Below are 17,550 nucleotides of genomic sequence, written 5' to 3'. Positions count from 1 at the left end.
ATTTTTAAGATTCATTTACTTTTAATTGTTGCCAAATTTACACACCATAAAATGTACCATCTTAGCCATTTTTAATTGTGCAGGTCAGTCGCCGTAAGTATATTCACATTGTCGTATAGCCAAGTGCAAACCTCTTTTCATCTTGCCCTGTGCCCATGTACACAATTCCCCATGCACCCCGCTCCCCTCAGCCCCTGGCAACTGTCATTCTACTTCCTGTCCCTAGGAAGTTGACTACTCCAGGTACATCATATAAATGGAATCCTACAGCATGATACCTGCTTTTGTGTGTGTGTGTGTGTGTGTGTGTGTGTGTGACTGGCTTATTTCACTTTGCATACTATCCTCAAGGCTCATTCATGTTGTTACATGTGTCAGAATCTCTTTCCTTTTTAAGGTCAATATTTTATTATGCATATGGGTCACATTTTGCTTATCCATTCACCTGTCAGGGGACACTTGGATTGCTTCCACCTGTTAGCTATGGTGAATAATACTACTCTGAACACGGGCATGCAAATATCTTTTCGAGACCCTACTTCCAATTCTTCTGAGTATGTACCCAGAAGTGGGATTGCTAAGTCACGAGGTAATTCTATTTTTTGAGCAAATGCCATGCCGTTCTCCGTCACGGCTGCACCCTCTTATATTCCCACTAACCGTGCAGGAGGATTTCACCTTCCGCACATCCTGGCCAACGCTGTCGTTTTCTTGGGGGGAGCGGGTGTTTGGTTTTTGACAGCGGCCATTTTCATGGCTGCGAGATGGTATTTCATTGTGGTTCGGACTCGCGTTTCCCTAGTGATTAGTGATGCTGAGCATCTTGTGTTTTTTGCCATTTGAAGATTTTTCTTTGGAGGACTAGCTATTCAAGTCCTTTGCTCATTAAAAAAATTTTTTTTAATGTTTATTTTTTTGAGAGAGAGAGACAGAGACAAAGCAAGGGAGGGGCAGAGAGAGAGGGAGACACAGAATCCCAAGCAGGCTCCAGGCTCTGAGCTGTCGGCACAGAGCCCGACGCGGGGCTCAGACCCACCCACCATGAGATCATGACCTGAGCCGAAGTCAGACGCTTAACTGACTGAGCCACCCAGGCATCTGCCCCAAGTCCTTTGCTCATTTTTAATCCAGTTGTTTGGCTTTCTGTTGTCGATGTGCAGGAGTTCCTTATGTAGACTGGATATTAACCCCTTATCAGGTTTACGAGTCGCAAATATTTTCTCCTCTTCTGAAAGTTGCCTTTTCACTCTGTGGATCGTGTCCTTTGATGCGCAAAAGTTTTCAATTTTAATGTGATCCGATATATCTTGTTTTACTGTTACTGCCTGTGCTTTTAGTGTCAGATCCAAAAAAAATCATCGCCAAACCTGATGAAACTTTCCTCCTATGCTTTCTTCTAAGAGTTTTATAGTTTCCGCTCGGGAGGTTTTTCACACTGACGATTTTGGTATGTATTCCCTCAAGACAGACATTCCCTAACATAACTTGAATTATCAAAATCAAGATACTTGAAATTGATATGAGACTATTATTTAATTTACTGTCTGTATTCACATGTTCTCACTTGTCCCCGTAAATGTCTTTTTTAGCTGTTTTCTTTCCTGGGCGAGGATCCAGTCCAGGATCACGAGCTGTAGTTAGTGGTCACATTTCTTTATTCTCTGTCAATCTGGAGAATTCCTCAGGCTTTGTCTTTCAGGACCTTGACAGTTTTGAAGACTGCAGGCCGGCTATTTTGTAGAATGTCTCTCAATTTGAACACAATTGGGTTAGATTGTATGTTTGGGGGGGAAGTGTCAAAGAAGTAATATTATGTCCTTACTGGTGCATCATAGCAGGAGACACATGTCAGTTCGTACCTTATTGACAATGCTAACTTTGATCGCTTGATTGAGGTGGTGTCTTGCATCGGTGATTTCATTTACAACGTTCACTGATGATTCTTGCCTGAGTCAGCGTTTGCTGTCGTGTTTGCCAAATGGTGATTCCCTAACCCCATTCCTTCTACGGTTATTAGCTGCCATTCTAGTCTAAAAAAGAGCCTTCCCAGGGCACCTGGGTGGCTCAGCCGGTTAGGCGTCCGACTTCGGCTCAGGTCACGATCTCGCTGCCCGTGAGTTCGAGCCCCTCGTTGGGCTCTGTGCTGACAGCTCAGAGCCCGGAGCCTGCTTCAGATTCTGTGTCCCCCTCTGTCTCTGTTCCTCCCCTGCCTGTGCTCTGTCTGTGTCTCTCTCTCAAATAAAAAAATATATATATAAAAATTAAAAAGAGCTTTCCCCTCCTTCCCCTTTTTTACTTATGAATCTCTTTATATCAATACGAGCTCAAGAATTCTTATTTGACCCAATGGATTATAATCCCCTACCATCATCACTTATCTTGATGTTCACCTTGTCCATGGAGGGTTTTAAGTAGGGACATGACCTGCATTTTGTAAAGCTGCCCTGACTGCAGTGTGAGGGGCCCAAAGGCACAGGAACCAGTGAGAGGCTCTCATGGTGGTCTGGGGGAAGCAATGAGGACCTGAGCCGGGCAGTGGGGATGGGAGTCTGAGATTATAGGAAGCCAAGGGAGACCTCCTCATCTATGATGCAACCCCTCCTTCCCATCTCTCCTGGAGCCGCACTTACCTTGCGCACACACAAACCTAATTTAGTGCCCAGCACTTAGTAGGCACTCAAAAAAGACTGGTTCGTTGAATGCAGACATGCTCACATGCCTCAGTCACTTCAGCTGTGTGCCCACCCCCTGCTTCTCCCCGCATCTCGAGCTCCCATCCCACATTTGCCACTCCCCAACCCATTCTGGGTCCATTTCTCAGGGTACCTGAAAAAGCTGGGTCCTGTTCCAGAGGGAATGAAGGAAGCTGGAGGTGGGAAAGCAGACCACACCTCTGGGGTCTGCTTTCGGGGCCCAGCCCTGCTGCTATGTGCCTCGGTTTCCACATCATGGGTTTAAAGAGAGATCTTACCTCTCCTCTGGCTCCTGGACAATCCCAGGGTTAACGAATTTGGGGGCCGGAACCGGGTTTCCATTCTTGCTTCTGCTCTTGAGAGTTCAGGACCTTGGACAAAGTCATTAACATCTTGGGCTCTAATTTCTTCATCTGGAAGGTGGGGCTGATGACACCTCCCCGAAAGGACTGATAGGAGGATCAAATGGGATCCCCGTTAGGAAAGCCATCTGCAAACTGTATGGGCGATGGCAGATTAAAAGGTCTATTAAGGACCTCCTGGGGGATTTCCAGCCTTTCAGAGTATACAGGCAGCAGCCAGGGAAACCAGCTGGGCAGGGTGGTGAAGCAGAGGGAGCAGATGTCCTCACCTGCCCTGGGGGGATGCTTGAGGGCCACCACCTCTTCTCCTATGGCCTCAGAGCTTCGCAGGGACAAGACCAGGCATATCAAATGAGAATTGAGAGGTCTGCTTTGTTGAATGATGGTGACAGGGCCCTTGTCCCCTTGTGCCCGTCTGACTCTCTTCTCCCCAGTACACACCTCCCACCTCTCTCCTCCATCCAGGGCATTCACCTGTCTGGGGGCCAGCGACAGCGGGTGAGTCTGGCCCGAGCTGTTTACAAGGAAGCTGACCTTTTTATGTTGGATGACCCACTGTCAGCTGTGGACTCCCATGTGGCCAAGTATCTCTTTGACCAAGTCATAGGGCCCGAAGGCGTGCTGGCAGGCAACGTGAGGCCTCCAGGACGTTGTGGGGGAAGCACGGAGAGATCTAGGGCCTTAGGAGAGAAGCAGTGGGAGGCCAAGGGGTTTGGAGGAGACCTGGAGATATGGGAGGCCTGAGAAGCAGGAAGGTCTGTTGGGTGGCAGGGGAAGCCCGGGGAGGGGGGACACACCCCAGGGGCACCGAGCCGGCTGCAGTGAGCCTGGGGTGAGGGGTGTGAGATGACTTTCACCCCTGTGCCGACGCCAGGGGTGTGTGTGCTGAGGTCAGTGGAAATGATGGCCTGCTGTCTTCTCCCCAGACACGGGTGCTGGTGACACACAGCATCAACTTCCTGCCCCAGATGGATTTCATCATAGTGCTGGCTGACGGGCAGGTGTCTGAGGCGGGCCCCTACCCAGCCCTGCTGCAGCACAGCGGCTCCTTTGCCAACTTCCTCTGCAACTACGCACCTGACAAGCCCGAGAAGAACCTGAAGGAAGGCAGCAGGACCGGTAACCATCCCTGACCCTCCACATTCCTGTGCCCTCCCGGCATCTCCCCTGTCTTGGGGTGTCTGTCGCTGGATGGGCCCAGTGTCACACAAGGGAGGTTCCGAGGAACTTCGACCATCTGCGTGACAATCAGACGTCACCAAGAGGGAAAGCGAACTGGACGTAGTCAAGTGCCTCTCCCTTCTCTTGCCTGTGTGACCTTATCAGCAGCTCAGGCCTCAGAGCCCTACTTTTCCCTTGTGTCTGAAGGGCATAAGGGCCCGGGCCCAGCCTGAATGTCAAGGCTATCTCACAGAGAAGTCATTCGATAAATCTGCAAGTGCTTGGAGAAGTCAGTTAGTTACCAGCAAAGATGGACTGAGTAATTACTAGGTCCTGGCACTACTCTCGGCACTGAGAGATGGCCGTGGCCAAATGGAAAATTCCCAGTCCTCGTGGAGCGTTTTGAAGTCTCTGAGCCCAGAAACCCCCCACCCCCTTTGTTGTCCAGTCCTGGCTCCCCAACGCCAAACCCTGGGCTGGCCCACAGATCTTTTCCTGAGTTTTCTTGCCTACTGCTGTATAGACAGCTAACATGACTTGAACATTTACTAAGTGCTGGGCCCCTTGCTAAGCACTTGACACACATATCTTCCCTTTAATCCTCCCAGTCACAATGACACGATCAAGTGGGTACTATTATTATCCCCATTTTGCTTGCCTGCCTAAAGTCAGGCAGGGAGGAAGTGACATTTAAGCTCAGCCAGTCTGCCTCCAGAGCCCAAGCCCCCGACCCTTATATTTGAGGCCCCTTCTCCATAGCCCCTGCAGGGAAGTTTTTCTCCATATCTAACCTAAGTCTTTCTTGCTGCCTTTCCCTCCCCCTCCCCCAGCCCAAAACTGATCGTTTACTTCCGTTCTTGTTCTTGGCTGCCCTTCCGTGTTCTCTCGTGCTTCTCGTGTTCTCTCATGCTGGTCCACTCGGGTCTCTTCTCTGGCGTGGGGATCGGGGAGCACTAGTGGCTTGCAGGGCGAGCTAGCCAGCCGCTTCTCCTTTCTCCCACCCTGCTGCAGCCTTGGAGGACACAGACGAGGAGGAGGTGCTGCTGATTGAGGACACGCTGAGCAATCACACAGGCCTGACGGATAACGAGCCAGTCATGTATGAGGTCCAGAGGCAGTTTATGAGGTGAGCTCCTGAGAGCTCTCAGCGCCCTCCCTATGCCCGGCCAGGTGGGGCACAGGTGGGCGTTCTCTCCCTGACGGCCACACCTGGGCCTCCGGCTACAGCCTGAATCCCCTGGGGCTCTGTCCTGTGGGTTTGTTGGAGATCGCCTCTCTGGGCCTGACCAGCTGCCTTCACCAGACAGCTGAGTGTCATGTCCTCGGAAGGCGAGGGCCAGGGCCGGCCTGTGCCCCAGAGACGCCCAGGTTCAACAGAGAAGGTAGTGCAGGCAGCAGAGGTGAAGGCGAGCAGGGCACTGATCCAAGAGGAGAAGGTGGAGATTGGCTGGAGAGGAAGGCCGGATAGGGCGGGCAGGCCCCCAGCAGTCCCGGGGCTCACGAGAGTCCTCTGTCCTTGACCGCCATGGCCTGCAGGTGAAGCTGAGTGTGTTCTGGGATTATGCCAAGGGCATGGGGCTCTATACCATAGTGGCCATCTGTCTTCTGTACCTGGGTCATAGTGCGGCTGCCATCGGGGCCAGCGTGTGGCTCAGTGCCTGGAGCGATGAGGCTATGGTGGATGGCCGACGGAATAACACCTACGTGAGGCTGGGTGTCTATGCTGCCTTGAGTGTTCTGCAAGGTGAGCGTGCAGAGACAGCCGGAGGTATTTTCCTCACGTCGGGGGTGCCGGATCCCTCAAACGATGCCCTTGACTCTGTGTTTTCTTCCATCATCCCAGCCATTGCCTGGCCCCAGTGCCTCCCTAATCCACCCTAGCAGTCCACCTGCCTCTGGGCCTCTCCAGCTCATCCCAGCAGTGCTCTGTCTCTGAGCCTGCCAGCCACCGTGGCCACCCCCTACCTCCTAACCTTGCCCTGCGTGCCCGCCACCTGGCCAGTGAATAAGCACCCCTCCGCCTCCTCCAGCAGGGCTCCTGGTGATGGTATCAGCCATCACGCTGATGGTGGGGAGTGTCCAGGCTGCACGCTCGCTTCACCGGGTGCTGCTGCACAACAGGATGCGCTCGCCACAGTCCTCCTTTCATACGACGCCCTCAGGCCGGATCCTCAACTGGTTCTCTAAGGACATCTACGTCATCGATGAGGTTCTGGCCCCCACCATCCTCATGCCGCTGAATTCCTTCCACAACTCCATCTCCGCCTTCGTGGTCACCACAGCCAGCACGCCGCTCTTCACTGTGGTCACCCTGCCTCTGGCTGTCCTGCACATCACGTTGCAGGTCCGCAGCCAGCGAGGGGGCGTGGTTTTGTGTGGGCGTGGCTCTCCGGAGGCGGTGGTGTGGGCGGGGCTCTCTGTGGGCGGGGCGCTGGTGTGGGCGGGGCTCTCGTATGGACTGGCCACCGGGGTTGGGACCCACGGACCTTGCAGTTGGATTTGGTTAGGGACTGTAGTCGGTTACTTTACTTCTTTGAAATTCATTTTCCTCGCCTGTAAAATAGAATCCTGGAACCTACCTCATAGGGTTGTTGTTAGGGTAAAATGAAATCCTTGTAAATTGTGACTGACCCTGAAACTGCTTCCTGCTGCCTATTTTTTCTTCGGAAGTTTTGAGACAGGGAGAGCGAGCAGGGGAGAGGCAGAGAGAGAGGGAGAGAGAGTATCCCAAGCAGGCCTCACACTGTCAGGGAGGGTGGAGCCCGATTCAGGGCTCGAACTCACGAACCGTGAGATCACGACCTGAGCTGAAATCAAGAATAGAACGCTTATTAGGCTGAGCCACCCAGGCGACGCCCCCACCCCGCCCCGCCGCTGCCTATTTTTAAATAAAATATTGTTAACCGTGCGAGACACATTATCCTTCCCTTCTTTTAGACATATCTAAACATATATGTGCATATATGTGTTTAACGTAGATGATTTGGTAACATTCAGTTACAGCTGATTGTAGAAGTCCTTTGCGTTTCTGAGCCCCTGTCCTTCCATGAGTTTAATCAGTTGATGAAGGTAACCCACAACAAGGTGGCTGGAAGCTCAGGCCCTTGTGGGGAGTCCCTGATCTGGGCTGTGTTCTGTGCAGGGACAGGAGACTCTCAGATACCCATCCTGTAAGGCCCTGGCCATCTTGGGGCCCACAGGATGGAAACTGGAGGCAGAAACATGTTTTTGTGGGGCTGAAGTTTTAGAAAACTGGAGTTGGGGTGGGGAAAAGCTCTTTACGCAAAAGAATACAAAATGATCTTATTTTTGCAAATCTTGTGATATTCTGTGTGAGCACTTTGCTGGGACCCCTCAGTGGAGACAGGCACGTTCACTGATTTAGGAGGCCACGCAAGGTCCGTACTGCAATCCAGGCCCCTACGGGGGGCCAGGGGGTCAGGAGCTGAGAGGGATTCAGGAAGGGCTTCGTGGAGGAAGTGGCCTGGAAGATTGAGCAGAGCCGACCAAAGGGAAAGGGTGGAATGCGTTCATGGAGCCACATCAGGTAGGGAAAGGGAGCCAAGTCTTATGGGTAAGGGGGCTGGCTGGAAGAAGGCCCACATGGGTTCAGAGGGCATCCCGGACTGAGTCAGGGGTCCTACGGTGCTGACCCCAAGCTCTTTCTCTGTCCTCTGCCAGCGCTTCTATGTGGCTACGTCACGGCACCTGAAGCGGCTGGACTCCGTCAGCCGCTCGCCCATATACTCCCACTTTTCAGAGACGGTGACTGGCACCAGCGTCATTCGGGCCTATGGCCGCAGCCAGGACTTCAAGGCCATCAGTGACGCTAAGGTGGACACCAACATGAGGCGCTCCTACCCCTACGTTGCCTCCAACAGGTCACAAGCCTCTTCCCTCACCCCCTGTTCCTCCAAGAGTTCCCACCAGGGTCTCTGCAGGACAGACCCTGGAGTTCTGGGTTCCGGCTCTCCCCCCTACACAGGAAACTGCCCCCTTCCTGTACCTGCCCCACTTCCTCCTTGTCTTGTTCCCACAGGTGGCTGTGGGTCCACGTGGAGTCCGTGGGGAACTGTGTTGTGTTCTTTGCTGCACTCTTTGCTGTGATTGGAGGAAACAGCCCGAGTCCGGGGCTGATGGGCCTTTCTGTGTCTGACGCCCTACAGGTATGCAGGGGTCCGGGTCCCGGGGCGGGGGCCACAACTGGGGTAGAGACAACACAGGTGTCACAAGCATCTCCCGAGCTTTCGCTCTGCCCAGTATGGGGACCAGCCACGGGTTCTGCTCACCAGGACCGTGAGCCCACAGTCAGGCATGGAGAGACACTCTCAACCAACAGGGGATTGTAATGCCGGGTGAACAGGTCTTTGTGGAGGAAGGAACAAATGTGGGAAGACCCCGGAGGAGATTCTCTACCTTGGGTGTTGGCGTTGGAGAAATTATCTTGGCGCCAAAGGACAGACAGAACTTGTCCGGCCTGTGCATGAGATTTAGAAGGTCAACAACCCTGACAGCAGTCCTGGGGCAGGGAAGCAGAGGGCTGGAATATACCTCATTTCACAGGCCTGCAGAGAATGTACACAGAGAAGGTGACTGGAGCCCGGAGTAGAGGGTGGGCTGGTCACCTGACATCAGCCTGTGTTATCAAAGGCTTAAATAACTACAAATGGTGGGGCGCCTGGCTGGCTCAGTCGGTGGAACGTGCGACTCTTGATCTCGGGGTCGTGAGTTCAAGCCCCACGTTGGGTGTAGAGATCACTTAAAAAATAAAATCTTAAATGACTGCAAATGGCATTTTTGTGACTTAGATCACATTTTCAATGCCTCAGAGGGCTCAAGCCTTGAATGTTTTGGTAAACAAAGGACAATGGAGACAAATGAGTCTTCTCAAGCTTTCCTGTGTTATGAATCACCTGGAATGTGGGTTCTGATACAGCAGGCCCAGGGTGGGGCTCAGGATTCTGCATGCCTATCAAGACTCCTTGGCACGCAGTGTGGTCCAGGGACCGGTTACATCAACATCACCATCTGACTCTTGGTTTCAGCTCAGGTCACGATCTCATGAACTGGGAGATCGAGCCCCATGACGGGCTCTGTGCTGACAGCACAGAGCCTGCTTGGGATTCTCTCTCTCTCTCTCTCTGTCTCTCTCTCTCTCAAAATAAAATTTAAAAAATACAAAATCTCAAGTCCCACCACAGACCTACTGAATCATAAGCAACGTTTTAACAAGATTCTCTGGGGAACCTTCCTTACACACATTAAAGTTTGAGAAACATTGGGCTAGGTAGTCCTTGGTTAAGTCTGCAAGGTCACTGCCTGAGATACAGGTGTGATAGAGCCCCAGGTGGCACACCTATGGGCTTGCCCAGGCCCACCTGGGGCGTAGAGGCAAGGAGCATAATCAGGGAGTCGGAACTCCTCCCATAGCTGTTGGGGGGAGGGGAGATCACCGTATCCATGACCCAGTCCCTTTGGCCAGATAACAATTAGTCTGACGTGGATGATCCAAATGATGTCAGACTTGGAGTCTAACATCGTGGCTGTGGAGAGAGTCAAGGAGTACTCCAAGATAGAGACTGAGGTGGGTACTAGGATGAGCCTTGGGCAGGGCGATTCTGGAATAGCTGGGGAAGGGTGCTTGGTGGCCCATCGTCCCTACATCCCAAGACCAGCTCTTCATTTGGGGGATTCTTCATTCATTCATTCATTCATTCATCCACTCAACCCTTATCGAGCATCAGCCAGAGGTCTATGCTAGGAGGTGAAGAGGGTCCAGAGTTGAGCATGGTGGGTCTCTCTTCAAGCAGATTCTGATGTTGTGGGAGAGGGAAGACAGGGCTCTGATAAGAGCCCTGGAGTGATGCACCCAAAGAGGGCGGACAAGAGGAAGGTCATTCAGCTGGGGTATTCAGGAGGGTCAGGACTCCAGCCAGAGATTAGCCGGTGGAAGGAGCAGGGGTGGGGCAGCATGGCCTTTGTTGGGGAAAGGGAGTTGTCCCCTAATGGCGGCGGGGAGATGCAGACTCTTCTCCACTTACTTCTTCCTGTGGTCACACCCCAGACCTCTTCACACCCAGCAGCTGCAGCATCTCTGAGATCTCAAGTCAAGCTTTAAACCACCCTTCCCAGTCCGCCCAGCTCATGTGCCCCAAACCCTCTGCTGTCCCAGAACTTTGTCGTCGTTAGGACCCCCAACCCTGTGGCCTACCTTTGTCCCTCTGTCCCCCAGGTCATCTAGCCTGGGTTCTGTGCTCCACCGGTGCCAATGCTCCCGACTCCCTTGCCCTCCTTTCTGTCAGTGGTCCTCGCCTACAAAACCCCTCCCCAGCCGGGCCCCTCTGTCTACCTTCTACATGCTGACACTCAGCAGCTAAGACATCGCTGGAGAAAATCACTGATTTTACTTCCAGTTTGTGACCACACATCACTGCTGGGTATTTCTATTTTGCTTCCCCCAAAAGCATGTGATCCCACTTCCAGAAAGAGCCATTTGAACCTTCTTTCCTCAAACCCCCATATTTCCTCCCCTTTGCTCAGCCATGGACCTTGTGTGACTTACTTGCCCGTGAGAAAAATAGGGTAGGAGATGTGAACTCCCTCGACCTTCTCGCCTCCAGACTTTCCAACTGCCTGTGGTCCCTTCACCTCTTCCTTCCTCTTTTATTTATTTTTTTTTCAACGTTTATTTATTTTTTGGGGGGACAGAGAGAGACAGAGCATGAACGGGGGAGGGGCAGAGACAGAGGGAGACACAGAATCTGAAACAGGCTCCAGGCTCTGAGCCATCAGCCCAGAGCCCGACGCGGGGCTCGAACTCACGGACCGCGAGATCGTGACCTGGCTGAAGTCGGACGCTTAACCGACTGCGCCACCCAGGCGCCCCTCTTCCTTCCTCTTTTAGCAGGAAGTGTCCCTCCTGCTACCAAAGTCCACCCCTGCAGACTTCACCACCCTCATTACACCCTCTGCTTCCTACAGCCTGCTCCCTCTGTTGGATGATTCCAATTCACTGGCAAACATGAGCTATCATAGCATCCGTCCTGCACACATACACCCACCTCCCCTCCCCCTTATATCTCACGGCCCCGTCTCTCTGCTCTCCTTTGTCACGAAGCTTGTTTAAAGCACACACGGGGAAGTGGGGAACCCCGTCACCCTGTAACACATCTGCCTCCCGCGGTCTGGTTTCTGGCCCTGTCACTCCACCAATGACCCGCCTGGTTCCAAACCTAGGGGACACTTTCTTGTTCTCATCTAATTCAATCTCTCAGTGACGTTCAGACAAAATGACCCCTGCCTCCTTCCTGGAAGGCCCTCCCTCATAGCGTCTGTGACCCAAGCTCTTGCCCTGTCAGTCTCCTTTGAGCCCCCACCCCACCTGTTCCTCCCAGCCTGGCCTCTCTTGCCCCCGTGGCCCCCCCCGGCCTCCCCCCTGCCTTCCCCAGACATCTCCTATCACCCCCCTCAATCCTCTGCTGGCAGGGATCTTTAAATTCTCCCTCTTTATGTCTAACGTTCCCATTTCCCCCTGTCCATAGACACGATCTGTCTCCATAGCCTAAAAATCTTTGCCCCCAACCCTGTTGCCCAATCTTTTGACAACTCCTCGAGAGAATGGTCTATACTGGCTGCTTTGCTTTTTGACCGGTGACAGTCTGGCTTCTCCTGTCTGAAAGCAGGGTGGCTTTACGTGACCTGCAGAGTCACACGGGTCCCCGCGCTTAGAAGGAAGGGTCTTACATCTGCTTTAATGCTCTGTGCTGTCACCACGTGGACATTCTTAATAACTGTCGAACAAGAGACCCCACATTTGCATTTTGCACTGAGCCTCCCAAGTTGTTGCTGGTCCTGTCTCAAAGCCACCATCATCTTATGCCCAATTTATTTTAAGAACTTCCTAACTAGCTTCCCTGTTTTCCATCATCCCCTCTCCTTCCCCTCATAGCAGCCAGAGGGATCCTTTAAAAACACATCAAATCGTGCTATTGCTCTGCACATGGCCCCTGATGGCTCTGCATCTTGGAGTGAAAAAAAAACAAAACCATGGTTCTTAAAATGGCCTGCAAAGCCCTTCATGAGGGGGCCACCCACTATCTGTCTCTTACCTCTCACTTTGTCACTAGGCTCCAGAACACATCTGGGGAGGTATTCACGCTTTCTGTGCCCTCTGCCTGGCATGCCCTTACCCCAGATATTTACTTGGCTTGTCACCTCCCCCACCCTGCTTTGGGTCTTTATTTGAGTATCACCTCCTCCAGGAAGCCTTCCGTGACCACCCTGTACTTCTACAACTACAACACCAAGCACTTCTCAGCACTCGGCACTTTGCTACATTACGCAGATGTGCTTATTTGTTGATGGTGTGCCCCTCCATTGCGTGGTACCTTGTGACTTGTGACCCCGGTAGCAGTCACAGAGTGGCCACTCAGGGAGCCAGGGCAGGCAGGGAGAGGAGCTCAGTCTCCGAGGAGAGAGTGGGAGAGGGCCCGGCTGCGGAAGAGGAGCCACCCTGACGCAGACCCATCCTCCCCGCTGGGCCAGGAGTTCTGGAACTTCTCTGTGCGCTACCGGCCGGGCCTGGAGCTGGTGCTGAGGAACCTGAGTCTGCGCATGCACGGTGGCGAGAAGGTACGCGAGGGGTGGGTTTGTGCCGGGGACGCGGCCACAGCGTTTGGGAGAGCAGGTGCCGCAGCCCAGAAGCCTGGCGGCCCTGGAGATGCCCGCTGACTCCTCCCGCCCCCTGAAAGCCCCCCTTACTCCCTCCAGGTGGGGATCGTGGGCTGCACCGGGGCCGGCAAATCGTCCATGACCCTCTGCCCGTTCCGCATCCTGGAGGCCGCGGAAGGTGAAATCCGCATCGACGGCCTCAACGTGGCAGATATGGGACTCCACGACCTGCGTCCTCAGCTGACCGTCATCCCCCAGGTACAAGCCTGCCACGGACTGGCCGCACTGAGCAGCCCTGGGGGTTGGGGGGGGGGGAAGGCCCCACCCTGCTTTGTAGCTTGAGGTCCAGGCCCCGGACCTCCGTCTGAGCAGCCACCTGTCATGGATCTGAAAGGGGTCAGACTATCCTGGCCCCATCAGATGCTGCCCTCCGGCCACCTGGGCTACCAGTTGAGACCAGGATCGCAGGACCCTTCAAGTACCCCATCCCCCTGAGACGCTCTGTCCTGGTCTGCCTGTTTCCCCACTCGGAATTGCATTTCACTTTTTCTAACTCCTCTGGGGTGTTTTTTTCTGCTGACTGGACATTTTGGAGTCAGATTAGCGGTTCCTCTGTCTGCTTTGGTGGACAACTTTGACTGGCAAAGCTGGGGTTTATCGCTTCCCCACAGGCATTTATCTGCCCTTTGCCTCCCTCCTGGAGGGCTGGGGACAGAATAGGAAACGCTGCCCCAAATTCCTTTCTTTTTCTCTGGCCCCGGGACCCATGGCTCCTGAGGGGGCCTGAACGGCCCTCTTCCGAGACCTTGTTGTGTCGCCAGGACCCCATCCTGTTCTCCGCGTCCCTACGTATGAACCTGGACCCCTTTGGGTATTACTCGGAGGCAGATCTATGGCGAGCCTTGGAGCTTTCCCACCTGCACACCTTTGTGGGCTTGCAGCCGGAGGGCCTGGACTTCCAGTGCTCCGAGGGAGGGGAGAATCTCAGGTAACGGCTGGGGTTGGGTGGGTCGGAAACAGCAACCCGAGGGGTAGAAGACTTCGTATCAAATGACACAGAGTCCAGGCCACAGCCCCCTCCCTACTCCCGTCTCAGTCTGGGGGCGCTCGGGGGAGGGGGGCGGGGCTGTTGTTTCGTATTCAACATATTCTGTGGGATCTCACTGACGCCTCACACAAGCTCCCGAGGTGGCGATGGTCCCTCTTTGCAGATGAGAAAACTGAGGCGGAGCCAAAGTCACCTAGCTGGGGGAAGGCATGCCTGGGATTGGAACCGGGAGATTCCAAAACCATAGTCAGTCCTGTCCTGCGAGGTTGTCAATGCTGTGCTTGGCCTGGGGTGGGGGTCTGTACTGAGCCCTTGGATCAGGTAAGAGCAAAACCTACAGTGCATTAGGTAGCTCACAGATATTTCCCAAGATGGCTCTGCAAGTCCTTCTGAAGTTTCCGAGTGAGCGAAGTGAGCTCTCCACGCCCTTCTGTGCTTTCTTACCACCCCAGTGTTGTATCCGCAGCCCCCGGGCTGTGCAGCAGGGAGGGCCGGGAGTCACTTCTTACTAAGTCTAAAGGCTTGCGATTGATTCCCACACCTGTGTTAGCTGTGTGATTTGGGGGCAGGTTGCTTAACCTCTCTGTTATACCTCTTCCTTCCCTTTAAAATGGGGATAATAGCAGTCCCATACCTTTTTGCACCGTGCTGCCCACTAAAAAATATAATGTGAGCCACGTATGTGTAATTAAATTTTTTTCCAGTAGCCACAATTAAAAAAGAAAAAGGAGCAGGTAGAAAAGAAAAGAAATAGATGGAATACGTTTGAAAAGTGTACTTCATTTATCCCCGTCTATCTAAAATGTTGCCATTTCAACAAGTAATTGATATAAAAATTATTAGGGATATTTTACATTTTTTTCATACTAAGTTTGAACCCCCCCCCCCCCCCCCGTGTGGACTTTTACCTTTACGGTACATCCCAATTTAGACCAGCCGCATTTCAAGTGCTCCATAGCCACACGTGGCCAGTGGCTATCGTTTGGACAGAGCAGTCTTGAGGTCATTGGGATGAAATAGAAAGCACTTAGCCTGGATACACTCCTGAGATATTTAGCTATTTTATTCTTCTTCGTATTAGTCTGCTGGGTCCACACCCATGGACTCTCTCCAGACCTCAAAAACAAAAACAAAAACCTTTACATTTGCTCAGCACTTAATAGCGTTCAAAGAACGTTGGCATCCGCTATCTTGTTTAATCTTTGCTGCAGTCCTGTGGGCCAGGAATGAGGCTCCAATGCATAAAATGATTGCCCAAAGCGTCTCAGCTAGCAAGAAGGGGGGGCAGGGACTCAGGGGAGCCAGGGCTTTTGCCCCAAACCCTTCATCGCTGTGTCACAGCCATGCGTGGGATGGCCCTGCCCCCCGCCCCCCCCTTCCCCTGCTAGTCCCGGGAGACTGAATATGCCCTTCAACGGGATTTCATTTACGCAGCCGTGTTGGGGTGGCCGGTGGATAAGCACAAGCTTCCAGACCCTGCACCCAGAGCTGGCTTTGCTCCATTTTCCTACCTCTGCTTGCTGTCAGCACCTCTCCTGGAGCTTCCCCTCCATCCCCCCCCCCCCCCCCCCCGTCTGCCAGGGTCTGAGACAGGTCGGCTCCCCCCCCTCACTGAGCTTGTAGCCGCTTTAATAAGCAGAACTTGCATCCTGTGCCAGTCCTACCATAAATCAGCCCTGAGTTCTAGCTGGAGGCTCACTCTGATGCCAGAACCTTCATTAGCTGCGGGAATGGGCCAGCGAGAGAGCCTGGCCTTCACTTGGGCTGCGGTGACTCACCCCTTTGGGAAAGGCTGAGGTATTTGTCCTTGGGTGTGGGGTTATAGCAGCCTCTGTGGTTGGGAACACAGCCTCGCTTTGTTCACTAGCTCTGGCTTCCAAGGCAAGAGGTTGAAGGTATGCGCCCCACCTCTCCTCCACCTCCCCAGTAACCAGACTTGGGAGTCCCCGTGTCCCTGACCCTTCTTGTCCTCACAACAGAGCCCCGGCCTGTATTCCCCCATGGGGCTGGGAGATGACTGTCTGGATTGTGTGACATTAGGCTCGGCAAGATGACAATGCGTGCAAATATCCGGGAAGAGCCATTTAGGTGTGTTCTTTCTAGAGTGTAAATGACTGATCGAAGCAGAGAAGCATCATGGCACTAGCTGAGGAGCGAGGACAGGGAAAAAGACACAGAAGGAGGAAGCCGGGGGTGCCAGAGACAGACCGGGATTTCACAGTGTTGTTGAGCACTGCTCTACCCCAGACCCCTCATCAGCCCTGTGGGATCCAGATCTCCATGACTCCGTGTTCCAGGAGGACTGGGCTGAGGCAGAAATGGGAGAAGTTAGACAGAAAGCCAGTCCTGGGCCTTTGGGAAGGAATGCAGACAGAAGCAGTTCAGGGAGTCCTGCCTGGGGGCAGGTGGGGGCACCCAGCTTGAGATGCCTGCCTTGCCCGTTCCCAGCGCCAGCTCGTGTGCCTGGCCCGAGCCGGGCTCTGCAGGAGCCACATCCTGGTTTTAGACGAGGCCACGGCTGCCATGGACCTGGAGACTGACGACCTCATCCGGGCTACCGTCCGCACCCAGTTTGAGAACTGCACGGTGCTGACCATCCCACACTGGCTCGACACCATCATAGACTATACCAGGTGGGGCGCCAGAACCCAGCGCGGGGGGGCGGTGGGGGGAACCTGGTGAGGTTATCTAGGTCACCAGGAAGGGGCATGCAGATTACCTGGACACGGGAGAGCTCATGGGATTGTCTAGGGCATGAGGGACAGAGCAGGGCTTCCCAAGTTATAGGTAAGGGGCAGGACAGAGTGGAGTCATCTACCCACGGTGGGCACAGTGATGTTTTCTGAGACATACGGGACACTTTGAGGTCACCAACATGCAGGGAAGGGGCACACTGGGGCTCCCTAGGCATCGTGAATTGTGCCCACGCTGCCTCCCTGCCGCCTTCTGTTAATGCTATGAGGTGGAACCGGGTCCTTCATGACAAAACCCTCACTCCCTGAGCACCCTGCATCTTTAGAGGGCCTGCCTGGCCATCCCTTTGTACGTCGCTCCCACAATCCGAGCTGGGTGTACAGGTGGGGAAGCCGCTAACAGAAGTGCATGATGCTAGAGTCCCTGCCTCAGAGGGCTGGACCCTGACAGCCTGGACCCTCAGGAGCAGACACCCTGTGGTGAGAGAGCGGAGGGCTGAGCCCCAGCCCCAGCAGCTGCTGACTGCTGTGTGACCTTGGGCAAGGTGCAGAACCTCTCTCTTGGGGTTGTTGTAAGGAGTCAACGAAATGAAGCGTTTCAAATGCAGGCGACCCTGGAAAGTGTTAGTTTCTCCCCCAGCCTCTTACCATAACCTCCTCTAAGGATTAGGGCAAGGGCCTTGCCCTGGAGAATCTCATGCCTTCCCTGGGGAGGCAGCCACTCAGCCAAAAGAAAAATCTGGGACCTATTCCCTCACTGTGTCCAACGTTAAGGTGTGGTGGCTGGAGGACAAGGTCAGGGGCAGGGGGATCAGAAGCCTCACGGAAGTGACGTGGCAGTGGCCTGGCAGACTGGCCCCCTTGGAGATGTGGGAGCTCAGAAGGAGGAAGAGGAGGAAGCTGAGATAAATCTGTGTCGAAGG

The 17,550-nt window shown here is 53.7% G+C and overlaps 1 protein-coding gene across 1 annotated transcript in view; it reads left to right on the top strand.

The window, feature by feature from the left end:
- ABCC3 (ATP binding cassette subfamily C member 3) overlaps positions 1 to 17,550 on the top strand; it is a 35,869-nt gene that overhangs the window by 13,030 nt on the left and 5,289 nt on the right. The window contains 15 exon segments of the mRNA XM_043582632.1: positions 3,521 to 3,688; positions 3,982 to 4,174; positions 5,228 to 5,342; positions 5,520 to 5,663; positions 5,749 to 5,960; positions 6,250 to 6,560; positions 7,898 to 8,097; positions 8,256 to 8,382; positions 9,699 to 9,804; positions 12,693 to 12,847; positions 12,986 to 13,144; positions 13,708 to 13,874; positions 15,802 to 15,829; positions 15,914 to 15,962; positions 16,360 to 16,567. Coding sequence (XP_043438567.1) covers positions 3,521 to 3,688; positions 3,982 to 4,174; positions 5,228 to 5,342; positions 5,520 to 5,663; positions 5,749 to 5,960; positions 6,250 to 6,560; positions 7,898 to 8,097; positions 8,256 to 8,382; positions 9,699 to 9,804; positions 12,693 to 12,847; positions 12,986 to 13,144; positions 13,708 to 13,874; positions 15,802 to 15,829; positions 15,914 to 15,962; positions 16,360 to 16,567 — 2,342 coding nt within the window.

Source organism: Prionailurus bengalensis, chromosome E1 (genome assembly GCF_016509475.1).
Source record: "Prionailurus bengalensis isolate Pbe53 chromosome E1, Fcat_Pben_1.1_paternal_pri, whole genome shotgun sequence".
In the NCBI taxonomy this organism is placed as follows: domain Eukaryota; kingdom Metazoa; phylum Chordata; class Mammalia; order Carnivora; family Felidae; genus Prionailurus; species Prionailurus bengalensis.
The sequence above is the reverse complement of the archived record's forward strand: the minus strand, read 5'-3'. Positions and strand labels throughout refer to the sequence as shown.